The sequence below is a fragment of the Pseudophryne corroboree genome, chromosome 12 (assembly GCF_028390025.1).
Source record: "Pseudophryne corroboree isolate aPseCor3 chromosome 12, aPseCor3.hap2, whole genome shotgun sequence".
NCBI classification, from domain to species: domain Eukaryota; kingdom Metazoa; phylum Chordata; class Amphibia; order Anura; family Myobatrachidae; genus Pseudophryne; species Pseudophryne corroboree.
In genome coordinates, this window is record NC_086455.1 from 10326072 (window position 1) to 10353400 (window position 27329).

Consider the following 27329-nt stretch of genomic DNA (forward strand, 5'->3'; position numbering starts at 1 on the left):
CCTGACTTAATTTGGGCTATAATTGGCCTCTACTGCTGAGACCTGCCCATGAGAGAAGCAGAGCTGCCACTTCTAACACCCAGCTGAATCCACCGCTAAGCATCGTTCACATTATTTTGTTATTATATATGGATGTATAAGCGTCATCGGTACAGCACTGTATAATATACTGCCAGTGCATAAATACAGAGTAACAGTGTGTACATAGCAGAAGCAGCCATGAACAATACTTATTATAGGATTAGATACCTCGGAGCTGGGAGCTTTTTGCATTGTCCAAGAAGCACAACTTTGCCAGACTGGCACTTTTTCCACCCAGCGTATACTATGCTGCAGGAGCCCAATGTTCATCCTCTCTCCTTACACCTGTAACGCAGCATTAAAGTCAGTCTACCCCATAAACATTGAATGCTGCAGATTATGCCCCTCTTATGCCGCCATGTGGGCTTGTCTACCCTTGTATTACTGCCGTGATGATGCAACATGTTTGGCCAAATTGTATCTGCCAGTCCTTTCATCCGAAATGTTGCCTGCTGCACTTCCTGTTGGGCTGGTGGGTTGTCATCCAGTTTTCAGAGGCCTTGGGGGTAACAGGAGACCCAACAGATTCCATTTTATAAAACCCTGCTGTTGCATGCCTCACAGGCTGAACCCACTATTGCAAGTATTCCTGTATGCGGGTAATATGGTCTGCACTCGTCGCTCTACACTGCTGAGTGATTATCAGCCGACTGTTCATACATACCCTCCAACATTTTATACATGAAAACCGGTACAAATTATGAAAGGGGCGTGGCCATGGGTAAAAGGGGCGTGGCCACACTCCCTTTCCTATACTTTCAATGTTAATTTGGAGAGTCAAAAATCGGTACAAAGCCCTTTTTGGCAGGTACAGACCCCCCCCCAAAAAAAGGTACAGTTGGAGGGTATGTTCATATGTCTATGCCGCACTGAGCATGTGGCACAATTGTCCTGCAATGGCGGTTGCAGAGAGGATTTATTTGCAAAGTGATCGACAGTCAGTGAGCATTTTGGGCGGTTTTGTGCTGTACTGGCACAATGCCGACGTGCTTCTCTAACAGGGAGTGACTGACGGCTTTGTAGACTTGCTTTACAGCATTGCACAATGTGGATTGGTTGATACATAGATATGGGTGGGGCCAGTGTCGGAGCAATTCAGGTACAGCTTTCAGACCCTGTCCTAATGGAATCTGGGGGATAGATTATTAGATCTACACCAAAAAGGTCTACAGTCAATAGGTCTACCACTAATGGTAGACATGCATTAGCTCAACAGGGTCAAAAGATTGACATGTAAATTGTCGACACAAAATAGGAAGGCACAATTATTTTTATTTTTTGGGAGTGTTTTGTCACTTTTCTGCCACAAACAAGCAAAAATGAGTGTCCCGTGTAAGGTTACTATTCCCAATCATAGTCCATGTGGATGGTAAAGTATGAAAAAGTAAAAAACAAAAAAGATTAAAACTTGTGTCTACCGTATGTGTCGCCATTGTCATGTCGACCTTTTGAACTGTCTTCATTTTACATGTCGACCATTAGTGGTAGACCTATCCACTGTAGACCTTTTTAGTGTAGATCTATAGTTTGGATACCGGGAATCTGATATAGCTGTATGTAGTGTAACGAACGGGGTGCAAAAATAAATATACAACCATAAGTATAATTAATAGTAATAAGAAACACAGACTCAAAAGGTGTTTTCAATTAGATTTGTTTTTTAATTGAATTCTGCTTTTTTAAGAAATCATAAATAGTTCGTATCCGTTCTAAACACATAAAACATTGTCAGGGTATTTACAGGCTTGTTTCTCTTTCCATTTCAAGGGCTTATTTAAAGGTCATCAAACATATCTACAGAACAAACAACGCTATCAGTGGCGAAACGGAGGTAAGACTCGAGGGCAGCCCAGATCTTCTGCGCTCTGAGGCTGGTACACGTAGTCCGTGGGTTTGTTTTTCATCTTCTCATAAAAAGTGCACAACACAGCAAATAAATAATTGTATCAATAAATTAATAAGATAAATAAATTAATTCCTGGCACATAGGTTTTTGAAAGACAGTAAACATGAAAAATTGTGGCAGTAGTTGCAGTGGGAAATAGAATGGGCAGAGACAAACATTACTGTCAGAAGATCTTAGACTTTAAGGATTCAACTATGGCGTTGAGTTGGTAAAATTACATTTTCCGCTTGGAGAAAAGTTTATTGACTTGGCACGGAAATTAAGTGGCATTGACTGAAATATAGAGAATATTCGGTCTTCATTCCAAATTGCAAACCGGAACCAAAATGAATGCAGGTAACATCTAATTTGTAAAGTTATACTTTCCCAAGTTCCTTGAAATAATGAAAACTAGCCATTACAGGGAGCCTATGTTAGCGTTATGTGGCCATTTAATAGACTATTGAGCTTTTAGGTACATTAGGTAGTATTACATTGTTGTTTTTTTGAGTCTTCAGTATGTCAAACTGCCTGTAGTTAGAGATCTCATATTGTGAAATTTACTAATCAAGTCACAGAGGTTTGGAAAATAAAAGTAGTTCAGACTATGTAATCCACCTGTAAAGAAATAATTGATCACCAACTACGAGTAACCGGCACACACAGACCCACTTCTCTTCATTACCGTTCAACGAACATAGACTAAATAATTATATATTGGTTTTAGTATTAAAGGAAAAGTGCACATTTCAATCTATTTTTCAATAATTAACAACTGCCTGCCTAAAATGGACTACTTATTCAATTACACCAGTGTGATACTGTACATGTGGGATATACGTCAGGTGTCTGCGGCACAGAAGAGGGTCAGTCTATTTAGGACATAAATTTGAAATGCGAGTGCCACATAAATTCCATGTGACGTGTGGTTAGGACCCTTCATGTAGCAGTAGAAGAATTAAGGAGATATTCACCTCTTAAAATCGCATGTTTTTCAAACCATGGTCAGACAGTCGGAGAATGCATTTGCGTTGTCTTTAATATCAAATGCATATTAAATTAAGAGAACTTCCAAATGAACACCCCAATGAAAGGCCCATTTGCTGTATGGAACTCTCAAAGTAGTAGTTATCTGTCTTGATGGAGGTATCATTGTTGGTCCTGCTTTTTGAGGATGAACATCAGGAACCATCATAGTGAAGAAGCACAAATGAAATAACTTTAGAATAGTTGATGGAGCTATCAAGGCTGGTTCTGCCTTTTGTCAATGTACATCATAAACGGTTGTAGTACAACTGAAACATAACTTTAGTATACTTGGTGGTTTTTATCACTGCTGGTCCTGCTTCTTGTGGATGTACATCAGGAACTATCATAGTGATGAAGCACAACTGAAATAACTTTAGTATACTTGGTGGCGGTATCACTGCTGGTTCTGCTTCTTGCCGATGTGCACCATGAACTGTCATAGTGAAGGAATACAAATGAAACATAACTTTAGGCTATGTGATGGAGGTATCAGTACTGGTACTGCTTTTTACTGATATATATCAGGAACCATAATATTGAAGAAGTGCAACTGAAACATAACTTTAGTACACCTAGTGAAGGTATAATTGCTGGTCCTGCTTCTTGCCAATGTACATGAGGAGCAATCATAGTGAAGAAGTACAACTGAAACATAGCTTTAGTACACTTGGTGATGGTATCATTGCTGGTCCTGCTTCTTGCCAATGTACATGAGGAGCAATCATTGTGAAGAAGTGCAACTGAAACATAGCTTTAGTACACTTGGTGAAGGTATCATTGCTGGTCCTGCTTCTTGCCAATGTACATGAGGAGCAATCATAGTGAAGAAGTACAACTGAAACATAGCTTTAGTACACTTGGTGAAGGTATCATTGCTGGTCCTGCTTCTTGCCAATGTACATGAGGAGCAATCATAGTGAAGAAGTACAACTGAAACATAACTTTAGAATACTTGGTGGAGGTATCATTGTTGGTCCTGCTTCTTGCTGATGTACATCAGGAACAAGTGTAGTGAGAAAATATAAATGAAACATTGCTAGTTCAGGAGAATGAATCCAATTTTGCTGCTAATTTAAGGGTTTTTAGAATGTTTGATGTCCAAACCATGGAAATTAGAGTCTTGGGCATAAAATGGGCATGTCAGGCATATGATTGCTGCAATGATGAGATGTGAGGCCTTCTATCACACTGAACATTCTGTCAGACTCATATGTGTGACTGATAGAAGAGTCTATGAATAATGTGATGTGAATTTGGCGTCTCTGCGTAATTGGGTGGTTGAGTTGGCATGGCACCGGAATGATGGACTCTCAAAGGCAGGAACTGTACATTCTAGTTGGGGGATCTACAAAAATCCATGACGGGGGAAAGATTTGGTCCCACAGACTCTCCACTGCCATAAAAAGTCCTAATTTAGCTGAAATACAGCAGCATAAAATGAAGAAGGCCAGTTATAGGCCATTTAGTGCACCTGTGACGTATCACACATCTAGAACATGGTTGAGATAGGAGATGTAGCAGATAGCTAGTCGGAGAATTTCGATTTTGGACAGTTTCTTGTCGGGGGGCAGAGTGGGGAGGAGTTTGCGTAGCTCCGCAAAGGCCAAGTTGAACGCTTCCACTCTAATGCGCTCTCGGGTTGCATGTGCTGTGCGATATTTGGCGGTTGCCCTCCTTCTCCTGCGCCGCTCCTCCCGGCTTAAGTGCTGGAGCTCTCGTTTTACCGCATCACTTGCATCACAGATTCGCGTTTCTCCACATAAGCTGATGCCACCAGCATCATTTAGCCCTCCTCCGCCTCCACAGTCACTGAACACTGATTCAGTCTCTGAGTGGACAGGGATCTCTGTTTGTTCGGAGTTTAACATCATTCCTCCCCCGGATTTGTAAACTGTGTCTCTCGTTTACCCCCCAGACCAGTCTATAAAGTGCTTCAGAAAAGAAGATGTCCTTCAAGTCTCATCAAACCTACGTTAGAATGTGGGTGAATGTGGTGTGAAACGCGTCGCTTCCAGGCACACGATGAGTTAGTCGGCTCAGGCAACGCGCTTAAGAGAAATATTTAAGTCATAAAAGTGTTCAGCTGAGATTAGCTTTTATTTTCCTCTGTGGTCTCTTGTTCTTGCGTGTCCCCTGGAATGAAGAGAAATAGAGAAATTATAAAACTGTTCCTTAATGGCTATGAAGGGAATTGTGCCAACAAGAGAAAAAGGGATTTAATGGAAATTAGAGAGCAGTGTATGTAGGAGAGACAAACCCATAAAAGAATATAAAGCAAGGCAAAAAAAATTGTGATTAGTAACCTCATAAAAGCTAAAAGCGAAGATAGCAGATGCTTATACGGGGCTTATTAAATAGATTCATTCACATTTAGCTGCAATTTCACTTTTATAGCACCAACATATTCAGCTGCAAAGTACAATCCAAGAATTGTACTCAAGCAAAAAGGCTTGGCCTGAAAGTTACAATCTAATTCTTCCGCCAAAGACACGCTTACATACACACACCGACTACTGTCTAGCTAATAGGTTATTGGACGGTAGCAGGGAGCTACTCTAACACGAGGGAAGTAAAACACAGACATTGCCCTGGGTAAGAATGTGTTCCGGTGGCAATGCTAATCACCTATCACTGTTTGTGGGTTCTTACGTACACAACCCCTTCGCAGAGGTCACCATTTAAATCATTGTTGGCAGCCAGTACCTCAACAGCTGTTGTGCTACTAAAAGTCCCAGCATGCCCTGTTAGTTTATTTTCTGCCTTGGTAGACGAGACTTCATTCAATAACAGCTGGTGGGCTTCAGGTGGCTTCCTCAGCTCTCTATATATCATAATATCACCATATATATTGCCGTATTATACACAAGTGATATAGGCATAAACTGCAGCAAATTACATTTGCATAAAATATTGGGTTCCGTCATTGCGTATATTCGGTAATTTATGATGTCATCACCTCAGATTTTATTATTGAGAAAACCGCTGTATTAAAAGGAAAAATTCATCCACCACCAGATATTAGACGTCGGAGCTCTGTAACCGGCATGAAAACACTCCATCGAAATCCTAAGTGACTGTTACTGCTCCTATAATGTACAGTATTGACTGCATTATACAGTGTATTAATCGCCCCAGGGTTAACTATTTATCGGCAGCTCCTTGGGCAATGCTATATGGCTGGCCAACCTGTGTCTCTCCAGCTTTTGTGAAACACCAAAGTCCCAGCATGCTTTATCAGCTGATTGGTGGAAGGATGCTGTGACTTGTAGTTACACAATAGCCAGAGAGCCACAAGTTGGCCAGGCCTGCTATACGGTAAAGACCAACCTAGCCTAGAAGATTGCAAACCTCAACCATTGTAGATGTTCTTCAGATTATCAGCATTTACCATCTGTTCTGGGAGGTCAGTCCATCCTACTACCATTATTTTGGTAATATGAAGATTGGTTTCTTAGAGCCTCAGGGGACCCGTGAGACATCTAAGGACCCGGAATCCATTTCTTTCTTTCCCTAAGACCAGCCTAGACCAGGCAATGCCAACCTACATATACACTCAGATACATTAGTCATAAGCAATCAGCTGCCACGGTAATGGCCTAAATATTATGTGTCAGGGGATAATGGTGGGAAAAAAATGAATGAAGAGTAAAAAAAAAACCAAAACCTAGAAATGAGAGAGGACGAGGATGGATGATGGGGCAGGGAAATATGTACACATATCGCTGTCAAAGATCTTCCGAGACAAAAGTGTCTCCTTCCCTCAGACTAAGTGGAGCTGACAAGTAGTACAAATGAGAGAGACAAAATGAAGCACCCATCAGCACTGACCCAGCCTGGGGGAACCCAGCACATTTCATAAATATAGATGTAAATGAAAAAGCATTTTTCTCTCTGGGGTCTCCTGAGACGGGACAGGTGGTAGATGGATGGGAAGGAGAGACGGAGGGGAGAGGGAGGAGAATGGGTCGGGGGGGTGTATATTAAATTAGCCAGAATGTCACATATTCTGCCACTGTAGACATATGGAACCCAACACAGCTGCTTTGTGCAATGTGTCTAAAAGGGTCTTCACTCCATAGGGGTCCTGGAGGGTCTGTGTGACACAGATACAGACCCAACTTTTATTTTATCTGTATCATGGGCTCAGAACAGCATTATTACATATCTATCTATCTCCTGTCTGTCTGTCTGTCTGTCTGTCTGTCTGTCTGTCTGCCTATCTATCTACAAATCTATTACCTATCCATATATCTATCTATCTATCTATCTATCTATCTATCTATCTCCTGTCTATCCATCTCTCTATCTATCTATCTATGCAGCTATCTATCTTCTGTCTATCTATCGATCTCCTGTCTATCCATCTTTCTATCTCTCTATCTATCTCTCTATCTATCCAGCTATCTATCTCCTGTCTATCTATCTCTCTATCCAGCTATCTATCTCCTGTCTGTCTATCTGTCTATCTATCTATCTCTCTATCTATCTCTCTATCTATCTCCTGTCTGTCTATCTATCTATCTATCTATCTATCTATCTATCTATCTATCTATCTATCTATCTCTCTATCCAGCTATCTATCTCCTGTCTGTCTATCTATCTATCTATCTATCTATCTATCCAGCTATCTATCTCCAGTCTATCTATCTATCTATCTATCTATCTATCTATCTATCTATCTATCTATCTATCTATCTATCTATCTATCTATCCAGCCAGCTATCTCTGTCTGTCTGTCTGTCTGTCTGTCTGTCTATCTATCTACAAATCTACTACCTATCTATCTACACACACACATATCTCCAATCTATTTATCTACGTACATATTATCTATCTATCTATCTATCTATCTATCTATCTATCTATCTATCTACTGTCTGTCTACAAATCTACTATCTATCCATATATGTATCTATCTATGTATACACACACATATCTATCTATCTATCTATCTATCTATCTATCTATCTATCTATCTATCTATCTATATCTATCTATCTATCTAACTATCTAGATCAAAGAACCCCTGTAATCTATCTGAGGTCTTTAGGCTTTATGCCCCACAGATAGAGAGTAGGGAACACAGTAGCAGCCTGACAATTAGGCTTTACCTGTCCTGTAAGACCAAAACCAGCATTTGACTAATGTAACGTAGGCCCCACTAACTCTACTAAAGTCACTCCAGGGACCCTGTAAAGCAGCTTTTATTTAAGATGAATAAAGTGGAAAGAGACCTCTCTCTGCCAAACTGACATTCCCCAGGGGCAAGAATCCGAGAGATACAAACACCATCTGTCTGTTTTTCTTTCAATATCTCTCTATCTATCTATCTATCTATCTATCTATCTATCTATCTATCTATCATTTCTAGAATCACCAAACAATCTCTATAATACGGTTTCCATAAATACATGAATATCCTGTTTTTGTACATGAGAACCCCCGGATTTAAGCAAACTTCGTCCCAGGATCCCTTCCCTGCTCTCTACCAACTTGCTAGACCTGGCAATTTCCTGTATCTAAAGTCTGAAAGGGGTATAAGCTATTGTAATAATTACCTCCCCTCTATACAGTTCACACCAAACTCACATGTGTTCTCTGTCTACACTCACACCTGCCACAGGCCAACATTGCTGTGTGACTGGATCATGCAGCCAACCAAGAACCTCTGCAGTCAGTATGCACTATATAACACTTATCTTTATGTATCCGATTTCTATTTCACTATACTTTGTAAGCTTGCGAGCAGGGCCCTCTGACCTCTTTGTCTATTAATCTCCAGTCTTGTCTTATAAAAAAAAATGTATAATTATAAAGTGCAACGGAATAAGCTAGCACTGTATAGATAGATAGGCGTTAATATCTTGTATCTTCTACTCATTGTTTATCTCTCTCATCTTCATCATCTGTCTGTCCAATAAAATTTATGTATCGATCATATTTATCATAGCTCCACAAGTGGTCACCAGATACCTAACGGGCCGACATTGGTCATTGTTAGGTTTTACAAAACTGACCAGCGGTAAAGGAATTATTATTGGCAATCGCTGTGGTTACTGGGCCTCACACACCGCGCAGTCATCCGGGTGCCCATTGTAACCTACAACATGGCTGCAGGTGTAGTCAGGATAATATACAGAAGATCTCACACCCACAGGCTGTACATGACTGACGCCAGAAGGTAAGGAATGCGCAGACAATGCTCTTTTACTGTATAACTACAAACAGGCTGGAGGTGACACCACTGAATCTGCTATAGTTCATTTTATGCCTAGCACCAGCAGCTGCGGTTACTATTAACCTGTTCAGCGCTGTGGTCCAGAAGTTCCAGTCAATGCATATCTTCTATAATATCATTATTAGCCGACAATAAACTATAGGGCTATCAAGATTGCAAGCTCTGAAGTCTGTTCTTATTTTTCTGCAAACAAATAGAATTGCAGATCTTATCCTCTAGCAATCTGTTTATCCATGCAACACAAGAATCGTACAGGTGTAGGGTTATTATTGTATAGCGTAATATGTCCAACAGTCGGCAGACAGCGTCAAATGAAGCTGCCCCCAATGGCACATACTCTGCGCTAATCACATCCAGAGGAGGCCTTGTCTCTGTTATTTAAAATAAACGCTACTCACCCCAAGTGAATTACTCCAGATAATACACGTATGTCATTCCTCTCTCCATCCTATTCCACAGTGACATGGAGGTGGGTGGAGGGGCTGGGGATGATTAATGGGCACACCTATTGTCAGGAGGGATACTGGATAAAAATGGCCTCTTTCTGTACAGGGACTGGGAAATTCATCTGATTACGGAGGCTGGGTGCAGCTGATAGCCGTGGAAACCTGCTAACCAGTAATGCAATCTTGCAAGATTGGAATCCGCCGACACCGAGGGAGATTAAGGTGCAAAATATATGGGCTTGGAAAATGCATTACTTCATTGTGCCTCTTTGCTGAGCAGCGGTCATATATAACAATTCCTGTCATTAAGTTACAGCAGACACATCGCAAATGTATACAGATGTTGTGTGCGTCGTATCCGTCGTAATCTCCCAGAGGTGGCTGCATCTGAGACGATAAACTTTGCAGCGCATATACCAATGACAAAGCACTTGCAAGAACTTTGGAAAAGTTTCGTTCATGCAGATGCTGGAAGAAAATGCTGGAGGCTCACTTATGTATTATAACCGATCTACTAAAAAGTGAAGCTAACTAGACAAATTAGAAAATTGTATATATTTGTGAATTACACAATGCTGGTGTACTTTTCCGGGGGGTATTTCAAGACTTCCTTTAACGCTTCGTAAGTCGTGCGTTTGCAGTGTTTTGGGGGCAAATAATATTTTTTTCAGTATATCATGGTTACAAAGGCAGAACTCAGTTTATGGCCCCCATTTATCAAGCCTTGGAGAGTGATAAAATGCATGGTGATAAAGTACCAACCAACTAGCTCCTGTCATGTCACAGGCTGTGTTTAAAAAATGACAGTTAGGAGCTGATTGGCTATTTAATATTTAGATCCCTACACTGATCGCTACCTTATTGCAGATATCTTCTGTTGGGGTGTTAAAAGTTTAAATGCGCCACGGCCCTGTCTTTGTACATTGGTTGGGTGCAGGTTAGTCTTTGGTCTGTCTTTACCAATGATAACCAGAATACGCATATTCTCCTTTTAACGAGCGAGGCAGCTCGCCTCTCAGTCTCATTAGTGATCACAATGAGATTAATGTCCTGAAATTGCTTAGAAATGTAAAGTGAGGCATGAGAGTCATTGTAGGATATACGTACGCACTGCCTTAAACCTGAACCATTCATCTTTTTTTCCTCCTCTCTCAAACTCCGTCCAACTTTTGCGCGCTGCGGAAATAAAAAGTCAGAGCCGTCCACTTGTGCTGGCTGCGCTGCCATTTATAAGCGTTCACACGGCCCACTGGAGCCTCGTTAAGGGGGCTTTATTGCTTAATGAAATGTGTTCTCCAGGAGAAGAAGAAAAACAAAAGCCTACAATGACAGAGAAAGAGGAAAGTCGGGACTTAATCGGGTTTGAGACTGTTCTCTAATTGCCTGTTAATCCAGATAATGGTAGTGACGTGTAGGAGTATTCTCATCGGTTCCGGACTGCAGAAGGAGAGGCAGATTCTGATGACACTTTAAGTGGACCAATTATTTCGTTACGATCTAAATGTCGTTTTCTTTTCACCGATGCTCTTTAAACGTACTGTAGAAGTCATTTCACAGACAATAAATGTGACCTAAAAACAGCCAACGCTTTGCAAAACTTTTCCTTGGCGGACTTTGTGAATTATTCTATTTATTTTCGTAATGTGGAGAATGTAAACGTTAAAACCATCGTTCAATTTGGTTGAAAATCACATGAATCCCAGAGAACAGTTTAAGGGAGTCTCTGTGTGGTCATTTTAGCAGTATAACAATATACAGGTTGAGTATCCCTTATCCAAAATGCTTGGGACCAGAGGTATTTTGGATATCGGATTTTTCCGTATTTTGGAATAATTGCATATCATAATGAGATATCATGGTGATGGGACCTAAGTCTAAGCACAGAATTCATTTATGTTTCATATACACCTTATACACACAGCCTGGAGGTCATTTTAGCCGATATTTTTAATAACTTTGTATATTAAACAAAAGTTTGTGTACATTGAGCCATCAACAAAACAAAGGTTTCAATATCTCAGTGAACACAGGTGAAATCCTCCCTAACCAGGAAAAGTGTGTGTGTGTGTGAGTGTGTGTGTGTGTGTGTGTGTGTGTGTGTGTGTGTGTGTGTGTGTGTGTGTGTGTGTATACAAATTCTAGAGCCTGTTCCTTTGTGTTGAGAGTTGATTATTAAAACAATGTTGTTGTTAAAATTAAAAATATATATGTCATATATCAATACACACTCACACATATGTATATATATATGTATATATATATATATATATATATATGTACACACACATATATATTCACACATATAGTTTCTTGGTTATTGTAATTCATTGAAAATGCATCTGCTATAGAATAATACTGTGTATTATAATATTATTATATTATATATTTTTATTACATGAATTATTCTCCCAGCGACCTCTCTGTTTGGTTCTTGCGTGCTGTGTAATCTATTCTGACAGTACAATATTGTCAGGCATTGAGCTGCTGTAGTTATTAAATGCAGATCAGCTACTATTTCATGCACTGGCCACAACGTTCTCAAACAAGCAAAAGTTACATATAAATTAAAAAAAATGTGAATAAGTTATGGATTGGCGACAGATTGCTTTTGTTGTGCACACAGCCATAGACAATGACACAAAACAAAACCTTGTACTTTGCCCTTGATATGACAGGACAATCGGAGTTCCACCATTAATGGCAATCAAAGGCTCCCTGCGGAATAGTATACTAGTACCAAATGAGCCTTCACATAGAACTCCATCACACTGTACCGGGGGTCAACACTTCTGAGCGCCGCGGTCAACGTCAAATCTTACGCACAGTGTACGTGTACAGGCGCATATTCATTTTTGGAATATAAGCATCGGTGCGGCGTGGTGGTGCACATTGAATGCCTGTATGAAGTCAGTTTGTACCTATAGCATTGGCAAGAAGAGTTGTTTAGCAGTCACAAGCCTGCATAGATTGTAAGCTCTTCTGGAGAGTGAAATGTGACTGACCTTGATATCAGCAGAGATTTTATAGCAGGGTATTTGTACTGATCGGTGTAATGTTCCTTTTCTCATTGTACTTGTGGTATTATAAAGATATAAGTGATGCACTTTTTGCGCTTTCCAGCCCCAAACCCGTTTATAAAATCTGGATATAATCACAGTATTGAACAAGTGAAATCCTGATAAACCAGTGAGGAGCAGGTCGCCCCATGTCAGCGTGCCGCACTTTTCCCGTTACGGATCCCTGCACACTTGGCAGAAGACAAATCAGAAGGTGCAGATCACAGACATGTTATAATAACACATATTACACACACAAACAGCAAGCAGGCCTGTGATGCTGGGGAGGAAACACAGTATGAACACAGGCAGATTCCGAGGAACAACATGTTGCAATGTCCTATTAGAGCTTAGTCTGAGCGTCACTATGTATTTTGTACATGACAGACCCCTGGCTTTTAGAATTAAATCTGCCACAAGTTAACTCTTAGTCCGCCGGGGTAGGCTGCAGAGGCCTGCGCGCTGATGGGAAATCGCTTATGGCGCCGAATGGTGTTTGTTGTCAATGTGGGGGGAAGCACCACCCTAGACAGGGAAGAAGCGGATGACACGTCTGCTCCGTGACTCCAGCAGGGGACTGACAGATGCTAGGCGCTGCTGGGGGGCACTAATACCAAATCCATAAACTTCACAGACAAAGGGACTAATTAACCCCTGCACACCCAGCCAGGGAGCAACACATCTGTCCGACAGACAGAGAGATGGATAATTAAAGACATTAAGTACATAGATCTTCACGGATAGACTGATATAGATATATATATATATATATATAAGCGATAGTAAATAAATAGTTCCTCATACATAGATAGATATTAAATAGTTCTTCAGCAATAGATGGATAGATAGATAGATAGATAGATAGATAGATAGATAGATAGATAGATAGATAGATAGATAGATAGATAGATAGATAGAAAGACTTTCATAGATAGATAGAGTGATTGTTGATAGAGTTAAAGTTAGATATTAGAATTATTAAATAGTTCTACAGATGTATACAGATATGAGATAGATAATATAAATATTAAATACATCTTCGTAGATTGATAAACAGACTAATATATTGATGATATATTTTAGAGTAGATATTAATTAGAACTTCAGAGGTATAAATGACGATGCTGATGATAGATTGACAGATAAATAATATAGATAGATAAATAATAAATAAATATAGATATTAGAGATACCAATTAGAACGTCGGATAAAAAAATATATATAGATAGATAGATAGATAGATAATTAGAGATATTAAATATAGGTACATATAGTGTAACAGATCAGTGGGTAAGTTTGCACCCACCGGACATTGATCCCACTGGATACTGCTGGTGTCCGGTGGGATCAGAGGTAGATAGACAGACAGATGGATAGACACGAGTCATAGATATAGTAAATAAATATGTGTATCAGATCAGTAAGTTTGCACACTGCTGCTGTCTGGTGGGATCAGAGGTAAGTAGATAGATAGATAGATAGATAGATAGATAGATAGATAGATAGATAGATAGATGTGAGTGGTGGCGGAATCCTGCCCCAGCCAGTGCAGACATGTTATGTGACACACACACTTCTGCATGAATTACTATTGTTCACAAACTCTAGTTCTCCCTGTGTCGGAGCTAACACCCTGTATCTCGCATATTGGACAAGACCAATCATCTCATTTGAAAAAAAGAAACTCATCACCCACCTGTGCATGGTCGTGTTACGTGCAGCCTGGCGTCTTCCTTTCACGTGTCCATGGGTTGCAGAAACTGTGCGACCGTCCGTTAGCGCGAGTGAAAGTTTCCCGTCTCGTGGCGTGCAGGGTGAGCGTGAAGTGTCCTGCCTCAGAGGACAGGCAGATCCAGGACACGTATAGATGCATACATGTGGGACAGACTTCTCAGCCACACACAGACAGCCAGGCGCAGCCCCTGATACACACATACACCCATGTGTATAAGACTTCCATATATTTATATATATAGTCGCACAGTGGAGACCACATGAGGAAGAGGTGATGGCTCTCATTGGCCACTGCAGGGCCCTCCATCATGCATATTAAACAGCTGGGAGGGGAACCCATTGCCTGGCAGAATGGGAAAACCCTGGGGATGGAGACGGGAGGGGTTGGAACGGCTCCTGTGACTTGGCTGAGGGGCAGAGGGAATGATGGGGAGAGAGAGGACCAGGAATGGATGGGGGATGCGGACATCTGCTCAGCATGCATATTTCATAAAGGCAGAAAAAGAGGGATAGATAGGAGGGAGAGAGCGGGGAAACACCGGCCAGGGGACAGTCAATCAGAGGAAAGTGACAGACGGGATGAGCTGGGAGGACACAGGCCACCACTAGAGAGGAGGTGGAAAAGAGACACTGCACCATGACACTGGGGATACAAACTCAGCACAATGGGGGGCTCAAATCGCTTCCCCCGGAGCACCACGGTTAAAGTCTGGCCCCCCCGGAGGGTCCGCCTTGGTCAGCTTTTTCAACTTTCGCACCGCTATAAAAAGCGATGGCGTTCAGTCGCGACCTCCCGTGAGCAGAGTGCGTGCGGCATGACGCACTGCGCAAGACCATTTATCAAAGAGCGATAAAATGCGTTGCGTCTGATAAATAATGCACCAGCCAATCAGCTCCCAACTGTCACTTTATTCCAAACACGACCGTTAGGAGGAGTTTTATCATTCGTAACGAGTCGTATCACTCGTTGATAACTGGGGCCCTATATTTTCTGTCACATGGCCACACGCGCGCACGCTACAGGTTCGTTTTGTATCAGAAACCAAATTCACTTACCCGTATGTTTTTGGCGTGTGAGCGGAAACTCGCGCAAACATGGGAAGAACATACAAACTGCACACAGATACTGCCGTGGTCAGGAATTGAACTCATGCACTGTGAGGCAGTAATGCTGACCAGCACGCCAACCTTGCTGCCCAATAAACTGTTCTTCATGTTGCTGTGCGTAATAATTTGATCGCACGTGTTGACTTTTCGCAAACATATATTTGTTTAATTATCTGTTTCTATTTTATAATCATCAGTGTTTCGCTGTCAGCATTCAATGTTTCTTTATGCAGCGTCAGCTCAGTCTGCAGTTATTCACAATTTCTCATCACTGTACATTGCTGAACGTTAAATGATAACTACATTTTAAGTAGCTTTAAAAAATGTTGTTATCTTCTTTATTTATGTAGGTAAAAGGGGGGAAAACAGCGCCTGTAATAATTTATTTGCAGAAACAGCTCTTGCAGGACCTGCAGCTCTTCAGAAAGGGAAAGGGTTAAAATGCAGTATATTTCTTTTCACAGTTTATTCTTGTTTTCTAAATACCGGATGCTCTGCGTATCGTGTGCATTTGTCAAGCGTAGCGCACAAGGCAAAATGTTCTGCAGATCTCTGGAGGTCCAGAAACAAATATTCTGCAGATTCCTGCCACGGAAATTTGAGAAGACGATGAACTATAAGGTTCTGATGGTGCAAGTTTATTGCTCAATAGATTCGGTTGCCTCAAAAATAGCTTCCCTGTGTATCTTACTGTGAAGTGAAGCGTAATACTTATGCACAAATAGATTATGTGCTTGAATTGTGCTGCTTAAATTTGCGCAGCAATCAAAGTGTGCAAATTGTTGCATGGCTGTTTGGCAAATGGTTCCCTAGAGGCGAATTACAGAGAGATCACACCTGAATATAATTATTTATGTGCTGCATTGCTGATACTCGTCGCCGTGTTGCGCTGAGCGCAGTCATTGGTTTGCTAAATTATTCATATTAATGGGTTAATGGTTACTTTTCCGATGAATAGATGCACAAATATTTTGACTCCTGTTGTAAATAGTAAAAGTTGTTAGGACAAGACGCTTCCAGGGTAAGATAAAGTGTTTATAATATTTGTTCAATTATTGTTATTCTCAACTTTCTTAATACCAGTAGCTGCTCAATAACAACACAGTAATAGCAATGATGGCCTAATCCCATGTGAGCGAACGTCCTGTGATTTGGCTCTACATTTGATTCAGCACCACTGAAATGTCCAAAAGATGACAAATCCCAAATGATGCGGATTCCTTCTCCATCCCCCCAGCTGTGCTGTTATCCACTGTTATAGCTCGCAGGCTTATTATAACGCTTCCAGGCTGAGAGTTATAAGGCGCGGTGCTGTTTCTGCAGACAGACCTTCTGCATATTGTGGTTCCCACAGGAACGTCAAAACAGGGGTTTCCCTGTGGGAATACGGCTCTGGCCACAGTGGGGAGATGTATCAAGCCTTGGAGAGAGATAAAGTGAAGTGCGATAAAAAGTACCAACCACTCATTTCCTGCCACGTTACAGGCCGTGGGGTAGATGTACTATAGCGGCAGATATCGTGCCGCTATAGCTGTGGTGAACAGGCAATGACACCGGTAGCTGTGGAAATCGATTTCTGCCAGTGTCGGAACGGTCAGTGTTGGACTGTTCATACATTGCCCGGCATATCGGTGTGCTGTCTTTTAGCATTCAGCACGCACCGCCGCTGTCATACATGGAGGAGAAGCGGTGATATGGCACATGGTGCGCTGATACCACTTCTCCCCCATATCAACGCTTCATACACTTACTCCTGTGTTTGAAAAGTGAGAGTTAGAAGCTGATTGGTCAGTATTTTATCTCTCTCCACTTTATCTCTTTCCAAACTTTGATACATCTCCCTAGGGGTGGTCTTCAGTATGCCGACAGCCGGCATACCGACACTTATTCTCCCTCGTGGGGGTCCACTACTCCCCTGGAGGGAGAATAAAATAGCAGGGCGCGCGTAGCCACACTGTCGGTAAGCCGGCGGTCGGGCTCCCGGCGCCGGTATGCTGGTCTCCGGGAGCCCGACCGCCGGCATACCATACTGAACCCCTCCCTAGTGTATCTTAAACAACACTGCGTTCTGGAACTCTAAAATCCTGGTCCCGGTTTTCATAACATCCAGATGATTTAGGGCCTAATTCAGACCTGATCGATGTTGTGCGAAATCGAACAGCGGGCGATTATCGATCAACTGCACATGCGTACAGATCGTAATGCGCAGGTGCGAGGCCAAACTGTGAAAAAATCCTGCGTCTTTTTTGCTCGCCAGGCGAATGCAGGCTGATTGACAGGAAGAGGCCTTTTGTCGGTGGTAACTGGTCGTTTTGTGGGAGTGTCAGGGGGGGGGGGGAGCGCAATGAAGACCCTTGCAGGATCGCTGCGCTCGCCACAGGTTCTATTCCCATTCTATTGTGAATAGTCCCTGTCAGTCGCCATGCCGAATGTCTGGCTTTGCACCGGGTGGGATTCCGGCATCGGTATAGTGACCGGTGGTCTTCCAACGTAACTGATAACATGATTTTAGCTGGAACCAAAACTAGCAAATATGGGGCAGCGAATATCTCTTGCTGGCATACACTATAGGGGCACAGGCTGGCATGATCTGGTATATTATGTGGTATAATGTGATGGGGCACAGGCTGGCATGATCTGGTATATTATGTGGTATAATGTGATGGGGCACAGGCTGGCATGATCTGGTATATTATGAGGTATAATGTGATGGGGCACAGGCTGGCATGATCTGGTATATTATGTGGTATAATGTGATGGGGCACAGACTGGCATGATCTGGTATATTATGTGGTATAATGTGATGGGGCACAGGCTGGCATGATCTGGTATATTATGTGGTATAATGTGATGGGGCACAGACTGGCATGATCTGGTATATTATGTGGTATAATGTGATGGGGCACAAGCTGGCATGATCTGGTATATTATGTGGTATAATGTGATGGGGCACAGGCTGGCATGATCTGGTATATTATGTGGTATAATGTGATGGGGCACAGACTGGCATGATCTGGTATATTATGTGGTATAATGTGATGGGGCACAGGCTGGCATGATCTTGTATATTATGTGGTATAATGTGGTGGGGAACAGACTGGCATGATCTGGTATATTATGTGGTATAATGTGATGGGGCACAGGCTGGCATGATCTGGTATATTATGTGGTATAATGTGATGGGGCACAGGCTGGCATGATCTTGTATATTATGTGGTATAATGTGATGGGGCACAGACTGGCATTATCTTGTATATTATGTGGTATAATGTGATGGGGAACAGGCTGGCATGATCTAGTATATTATGTGGTATAATGTGATGGGGCACAGGCTGGCATGATCTTGTATATTATGTGGTATAATGTGATGGGGCACAGGCTGGCATGATCTTGTATATTATGTGGTATAATGTGATGGGGAACAGGCTGGCATGATCTAGTATATTATGTGGTATAATGTGATGGGGCACAGGCTAGCATGATCTTGTATATTATGTGGTATAATGTGATGGGGCACAGGCTGGCATGATCTGGTATATTATGTGGTATAATGTGATGGGACACAGGCTGGCATGATCTTGTATATTATGTGGTATAATGTGATGGGGCACAGGCTGGCATGATCTTGTATATTATGTGGTATAATGTGATGGGGCACAGGCTGGCATGATCTGGTATATTATGTGGTATAATGTGATGGGGCACAGGCTGGCATGATCTGGTATATTATGTGGTATAATGTGATGGGGCACAGGCTGGCATGATCTTGTATATTATGTGGTATAATGTGATGGGGCACAGGCTGGCATGATCTGGTATATTATGTGGTATAATGTGGTGGGGAACAGACTGGCATGATCTTGTATATTATGTGTTATAATGTGATGGGGCACAGGCTGGCATGATTTTGTATATTATGTGGTATAATGTGATGGGGCACAGGCTGGCATGATCTGGTATATTATGTGGTATAATGTGATGGGACACAGGCTGGCATGATCTGGTATATTATGTGGTATAATGTGATGGGGCACAGGCTGGCATGATCTTGTATATTATGTGGTATAATGTGATGGGGCACAGGCTGGCATGATCTGGTATATTATGTGGTATAATGTGGTGGGGAACAGACTGGCATGATCTGGTATATTATGTGGTATAATGTGATGGGGAACAGACTGGCATGATCAAAAACCCAAAGGCTAAATATAGTATCAAGGGTACTATAATGGAAACTACTGAGGAGGAAAGGGATTTAGGAGTCACTATTTCAAGTGACTTGAAGGCAGGAAAGCAATGCAACAAAGCAATGAGAAAGGCAAGTCAGATGCTTGGTTGCATAGGGAGAGGAATCAGTAGCAGTAAAAAAGAAGTGATAATGCCACTGTATCATACTTGCCTACCTGACCCTCTCCATGAGGGAGAAAATACTCTGTTCCCGGACTTTCCTGGTAATGTATGATTGCCATCACCTGTGGTGAAACACCTTTCTTATCAATTAACTAGCTCACCACAGGTGATGGCAATCATACATTACCAGGAAAGTCCGGGAACAGAGTATTTTCTCCCTCATGGAGAGGGTCAGGTAGGCAAGTATGCACTGTATAGGTCATTGGTGCGGCCCCATCTGGAATACTGTGTCCAGTTCTGGAGACCATATCTCCAGAAGGATATAAATACATTAGAGAGTGTACAAAGGGCAACTAAAATGGTGCATGGCCTACATCACAAAACATACCCGGAAAGGCTAAAAGATCTTAACATGTATAGTTTGGAGGAGAGAAGGGAAAGGGGGGACATGATAGAAACTTTCAAATATATCAAGGGTCTTAACAAAGTTCAGGAGGGAAACATTCTTCAAAGGAAGAGAAGTATTAGAACTCGAGGATATACACTGAGACTGGAGGGGGGGGGGGGGGAGTTCAGGGGAAATTTAAGGAAAAATTACTTCACAGAAAGGGTAGTGGATAAGTGGAATAGTCTCCCATCAGAGGTGGTAGAGGCTAAGACTGTAGAGCAATTTAAACATGCTTGGGATAGGCATATGAATATCCTTACAAAGAATTAAGGTTCAAAAAGGGTTGAGATTACCTAAAGGATAAAAAAAGGGGCAGACTAGATGGGCCAAGTGGTTCTTATCTGCCGTCAAATTCTATGTTTCTATGTTTCTATCTGGTATATTATGTGGTATAATGTGATGGGGCACAGGCTGGGGTAACCTGTTTTAGGTGCAAACTGAGGTAAGATGTGCGGGAAATTGAACGGGCATCCAGTTGGCAGTAAGGGTGTAACTTACTCTCACCTGAACGTGTATGGGGATCAGTGTATGCGCAGAGCAGCCATATTTAGGAGTAGATATACTATGGCTTCAGAAACAGACAAGTGGAGGTGTTGCCATAACAACCAATCAGCTTCTGTCTATCATTTTGTATAATGCAATAGAGAAATGTTAGCTAAAATTTGATCAGTTGCTATGGGCAACATCACCACTTTTATTTTTTTTCGAACGTTTTAGTAAATCTCCCCCTTAACTCCATTTTCATGTGGGGGGAGGTTAGGGTTAGGCACCAGTGGGGGGAGGTTAGGGTTAGGCACCAGTATTGGGTGGTTAGGGTTAGGCACCAGTGGGGGGAGGTTAGGGTTAGGCACCAGTGAGGGGAGGTTAGGGTTAGGCACCAGTGGGGGGAGGTTAGGATCAGGCACCAGTGGAGGGATGTTAGGGTTAGGCACCAGTGGGGGGAGGATATGGTTAGGCACCAGTGGGGGGAGGTTAGGGTTAGGCACCAGTGGGGGGAGGTTAGGCACCAGTGGGGGGAGGTTAGGGTTAGGCACCAGTGGGGTGAGCTTAGGGTTAGACACCAGTATTGGGTGGTTAGGGTTAGGCACCAGTGGGGGGGAGGTTAGGGTTAGGCACCAATGGGGGGAGGTTAGGATTAGCCACCAGTGGGGGGAGGTTAGGGTTAGGCACCAGTGGGGGGAGGTTAGGGTTAGGCACCTGTGGAGGGAGGTTAGGGTTAGGCACCAGTGGGGGGAGGTTAGGGTTAGGCACCAGTGGGGGGGGGGGGGGGGTTAGGGTTAGGCACCAGTGGGGAGGAGGTTAGGGTTAGGCACCAGTGGGGGGAGGTTAGGGTTAGGCACCAGTGGGGGGAGGTTAGGGTTAGGCACCTCTGGAGGGAGGTTAGGGTTAGGCACCAGTGGAGGGAGGTTAGGGTTAGGCACCAGTGGGGGGATGATATGGTTAGGAACCAGTGGGGGGAGGATATGGTTAGGCACCAGTGGGGGGAGGATATAGTTAGGCACCAGTGAGGGGAGGTTAGGGTTAGGCACCAGTGGGGGGAGGTTAGGGTTAGGCACCAGTGGGGGGAGGTTACGGTTAGGCACTAGTGGAGGGAGGTTAGGGTTAGGCACCAGTGGGGGGATGATATGGTTAGGCACCAGTGGGGGGAGGATATGGTTAGGCACCAGTGGGGGGAGGATATGGTTAGGCACCAGTGGGGGGAGGTTAGGCTTAGGCACCAGTGGGGGGAGGTTAGGGTTAGGCACCAGTGGGGGGAGGTTAGGGTTAGGCATCAGTGGAGGGAAGTTAGGGTTAGGCACCAGTGGGGGGGTGGAGGTTAGGGTTAGGCACCAGTGGGGGGAGGTTAAGATTAGGCACCAGTGGGGGGAGATTAGGGTTAGGTACCAGTGGGGGGAGGTTAGGGTTAGGCACTGGGGGGGGGGGGGGGTATGTTAGGGTTAGGCACCAGTGGGGGGGGGGGGTTAGGGTTAGGTACCAGTGGGGGGGAGGATAGGGTCAGACACCAGTGGGGGGGAGGTTAGGGTCAGGCACCAGTGGGGGGAGGTTAGGGTTAGGCACCAGTGCAGGGAGGTTAGGGTTAGGCACCAGTGGGGGGAGGTTAGGGTTAGGCACCAGTGGGGGGGAGGTTAGGGTTAGGCACCAGTGGGGGTAGGATATGGTTAGGCACCAGTGGGGGGAAGTTAGGGTTAGGCACCAGTGGAGGGAGGTTAGGGTTAGGCACCAGTGGGGGGAGGTTAGTGTTAGGCACCAGTGGAGGGAGGTTAGTGTTAGGCACCAGTGGGGGGAGGTTAGGGTTAGGCACCAGTGGGGGGGGGAGGTTAAGGTTAGGCACCAGTGGGGGGAAGTTAGGGTTAGGCACCAGTGGGGGGAGGTAAGGGTTAGGCACCAGTGGGGGGAGGTTAGGGTTAGGCACCAGTGGGGGGGAGGTTAGGGTTAGGCATCAGTCGGGGGAGGTTAGGGTTAGGCACCAGTGCGGGGAGGTTAGTGTTAGGCACCAGTGGGGGGAGGTTAGTGTTAGGCACCAGTGGGGGGAGGTTAGGGTTAGGCACCAGTGGGGGGGGGGTTAGGGTTAGGCACCAGTGGGGGGAGGTTAGGGTTAGGCACCAGAGAGGGGAGGTAAGGGTTAGGCACCAGTGGGGGGAGGTTAGGGTTAGGCACCAGTGGGGGGAGGTTAGGGTTAGGCACCAGTGGGGGGAAGTTAGGGTTAGGCACCAGTGGGGGGAGGTTAGGGTTAGGCACCAGTGGGGGGAGGTTAGGGTTAGGCACCAGTGGGGGGAAGTTAGGGTTAGGCACCAGTGGGGGGAGGTAAGGGTTAGGCACCAGTGGGGGGAGGTAAGGGTTAGGCACCAGTGGAGGGAGGTTAGGGTTAGGCACCAGTGGGGGGAAGTTAGGGTTAGGCACCAGTGGGGGTAGGATATGGTTAGGCACCAGTGGAGGGAAGTTAGGGTTAGGCACCAGTGGAGGGAGGTTAGGGTTAGGCACCAGTGGGGGGAGGTTAGTGTTAGGCACCAGTGGGGGGAGGTTAGTGTTAGGCACCAGTGGGGGGAGGTTAGGGTTAGGCACCAGTGGGGGGGGGGAGGTTAGGGTTAGGCACCAGTGGGGGGAGGTTTGGGTTAGGCACCAGAGGGGGGAGGTTAAGGTTAGGCACCAGTGGGGGGAAGTTAGGGTTAGGCACCAGTGCGGGGAGGTAAGGGTTAGGCACCAGTGGGGGGAGGTTAGTGTTAGGCACCAGTGGGGGGAGGTTAGGGTTAGGCACCAGTGGGGGGGGGGAGGTTAGGGTTAGGCACCAGAGGGGGGAGGTTAAGGTTAGGCACCAGTGGGGGGAGGTTAGGGTTAGGCACCAGTGGGGGAAGGTTAAGGTTAGGCACCAGTGGGGGGAAGTTAGGGTTAGGCACCAGTGGGGGGAGGTTAGGGTTAGGCACCAGTGGGGGGAAGTTAGGGTTAGGCACCAGTGGGGGGAGGTTAGGGTTAGGCACCAGTGGGGGGAGGTTAGGGTTAGGCACCAGTGGGGGGAAGTTAGGGTTAGGCACCAGTGGGGGGAGGTAAGGGTTAGGCACCAGTGGGGGGAGGTAAGGGTTAGGCACCAGTGGAGGGAGGTTAGGGTTAGGCACCAGTGGGGGGAAGTTAGGGTTAGGCACCAGTGGGGGTAGGATATGGTTAGGCACCAGTGGAGGGAAGTTAGGGTTAGGCACCAGTGGAGGGAGGTTAGGGTTAGGCACCAGTGGGGGGAGGTTAGTGTTAGGCACCAGTGGGGGGAGGTTAGTGTTAGGCACCAGTGGGGGGAGGTAAGGGTTAGGCACCAGTGGGGGGAGGTTAGGGTTAGGCACCAGTGGGGGGAGGTTAGGATTATCCTGTGGGAAGGGAAGGTTAGGGGGTAGGGGAGAGGGTGGAACATACTTACCTCGTCCCTGTCGATATTTCCAACTTTGGGATGCCGGCGTCGGTATTGTGACCGCCGGCATCTCATCCGCCAGTCAATCCTACTGAACCCAGAAATGACTATATATAGTACATCTGAAACAACAAGAAATTAATTAGAGACTTTGCTCCACTCATATTATTTCACATGATGTAATCTGTTTATCTCATTACATCACCATTGTATAACACAGCGTAAGAGGCACGAAGCAACGCTGAGCAGCTGACTGACTCTACCTATCAGAATCCAGCTCTCAGAGGAGAACGCAGCAGGTGATATTTGTGTCGCTTCACCTGCCATATTCATGCACATACATAGTGCTATGGACCCAGCCCAGGAAACTGAGCCAACAGGACACTGACGAGTCCTGGTGCAGATGTGGTTGGATGGAACATCGCTGCTGCTTGCTATGGTAATGCAGCAGGAGGCATCTGGTGTATACGCAGACCCCTCCTGCAGGCGTGTGTGATCCAGTACTGCGTCCAAGAATCACTTGCGACACCATCGGCCGGCTGTGCGACCCATGTGGTCACGCAAGCCTATGCCTTAGCTCCAACCAAGAGGCCTGAAAAATCCCTGTCTTCCGAGGGGGATCAACAGCCTCGGCACTCCCTAAATCGGAGGTGATATGCTTCCAATTTGGGAAACAGCTGCTGTCACCCTGCCTCCAAATGGCTACAAACGGTCAATCACTGACATCTCCTGCCTCAGTATGGGTCAGGCATATGCGCACAGTACCGAACACATTTACCTCAGGTCTGAATCAGGCCCACTGGCCATACGGTTCTTGCAGAGAGACTTAGTTGGAAGTAAAGTCAAAGTCCACCCAACACTTACATGCAAATTCTATTTATCTCAGTGGTATGAACCTGATATAAACAGGTCCGAAAGACTAGAATTCTACAGTGTCTCTACAGCCGGCCTGATCAGTGTGTAGCGATGGCCATCGATGGTTTGCCAGCAATGGTTTACATCTAATGGCGGCTCCATACCTCTTGCCCGATGTTTCAGTCCGCACATGGTCACATGCACCCAATGGTTACTGCAAATCAAACTAGCACGCAGACAGATGCAATGTCAGTGGGTGTTTCAGAGAAGTAATGGGGGTGGCTAGATAGACGCGGGCGTGTTTGCGGTCACCGACTGCATAAGACAGGGAGTTACACTTACCACGGCGGGGATGTTCAGATGGAGAACTTGCATTTGCCACCGGGGAGGTGCAATCTCTGCTGGTGCGTCTTAATGCGCACAGTGGTGGACAAGCACGGCAGCCGGCTGCTGCATTTACTTATCTTCTCAGAACCGCTGCATACAAAGGCGCAGCGGCGGCGGGCTTTGCGTCCAGTTCTGAATCCTCGGTGAACTCCAGCTCAAAATACTGTTGTCAACTCTGGGTGGAATTGTCCCTTAAGTTCAGCAAATTCCCTGTATATATTCATTAATCCATACGTGGAAGAAAGCATTATTGCATCAATGCAAATGAAGACCTTTATATATAGGACATTTGCTGAGTTTTAAGTCCGACTTTGTGATATTTTAAAGACAGATTGTGAGTCACGTACAAAGCGCAGATGGCCGCTTATACGTTGCCGTTCTGGGTTTGTGACAGATTTTTGCATTGCTTTAAGTATACCTGAAAATCCACATTACCGAGGCTTACGGCATATTTTGCGCAAACCTCTTGCGCGTCATAAATCATTGTATAGTTTTGCAAACGAAAATAAGTGACTACATAAATCTGTTTCTAGGTTTTCGCTCTATGCATTTCAAATCTGCACAGGATAGGCCGGTGTTGCCTGCTGTGGCCGGCCGATATGACATCATCACTTAAACGGTGCCTGTCCGCTGAACCAAATAGTATTCTAACATTTTGGATACACTCTACTATAGACTGTATCTACCCCATACATTTATACAGGTGCTTTGTAATTAAGGGGATGTGGATGAAGGCTAGACTAATTTGTTAGTGAACGTCACTTGGTAGAGATATATTTCCTCCTCTCACCCTGGAAACCACAAACCCACAAACACAGTCGCAGATTGATTTTCCGCGGACACCTCTGTCAGCCATTGTGCCGGGGAAGCGCAATTATTACTCGTTCATGAACTAAAAACCCTTTGGGGCATATTTATCAAACAGTATTTGAGATATTCCCCAAATATAGCCGTTGTGTACCCACAAATATTAAGGATCCTGTGGATTTTTATATGGGGGACCACCACAGTATATAACACAATTGCCCCGTTTTTTAATGTGAAAACAGCCCCCATAGCTTGACCCCTGAACCAGGAAGTGATTGCACTTTATAGTGACCACTGCACTCTTATCCGTGCCCCTGCGCGTGTCTTTTCAAACGTGGCTGCTATCGGTACTTTCTTATAAGAAATAATATTTATAAGGTCTAAAACTCGATAGGCCTAATAATTAAATCTGTCCCTTTGTCTTTAACTCAAATAAGTATTCATCTGATTGACCAGACTACAGTAAAAGCTGAATTTTGATCTTTTACTTTTTTTTGTAATCTTATGTTAGCAAATGCAGCATGAACACACGATAAATGGATAAATAATAAGTAGTTTAATGACAAAGGGCCTAATTCAGGCCTGATCGCTGTGCTGCAAATTTGCAGAGGTCTGCGATCAGATAGTCGCCGCCCAGGGAGAGTGCACTGAAAACCCGCCCAGTAAAAGTGTGCGAATGCATGTGTACGCTGTGCGAAAATTCCCCTCAGACAGCGGACATCTGCAAATCCGTTTGCAACTCATTCACCATCTAATGGTTTTTCCAGTGTGTGCAGTCTGTGCGTAGCCCAGGACTTACTCCTACAGGTGGTCATTCCGAGTTGATCGCTAGCTGCATTCGTTCAAAAAAAACGGCACTTCTGCACATGAGTATGTGGTGCAATGCGCACGCGCAAAGTACTATTACAACGAACAATGTAGTTTCACACAAGGTCTAGCGAAGCTTTTCAGTCGCACTGCTGGCCGCAGAGTGATTGACAGGAAGTGGGTGTCTCTGGGTGACAACTGACCGT

General features: G+C 44.5%; 2 protein-coding genes across 4 annotated transcripts in view; one reads left to right on the top strand and one right to left on the bottom strand.

The window, feature by feature from the left end:
- The window catches only part of COPA (COPI coat complex subunit alpha), a 237460-nt gene that overhangs the window by 73947 nt on the left and 136184 nt on the right, over positions 1-27329 (top strand). For all 3 annotated transcript variants that reach the window (XM_063946945.1, XM_063946941.1, XM_063946942.1), the window contains exon 3: positions 1849-1912. Coding sequence is in view for 2 of the 3 variants with exons in the window: in XM_063946941.1 (XP_063803011.1) it covers positions 1849-1912 (64 nt within the window). In the remaining variant the exon portion in view is untranslated. The remainder of the gene's footprint in view (positions 1-1848; positions 1913-27329) is intronic.
- Positions 1760-14664, bottom strand: NHLH1 (nescient helix-loop-helix 1). The gene is made up of 2 exons (XM_063946953.1): positions 14433-14664; positions 1760-5128 (listed from the first exon to the last, which is right to left on the bottom strand). Exon 2 carries the CDS (start codon positions 4864-4866, stop codon positions 4477-4479), a length of 390 nt encoding a protein of 129 aa, XP_063803023.1. The 5' UTR covers positions 4867-5128; positions 14433-14664; the 3' UTR covers positions 1760-4476.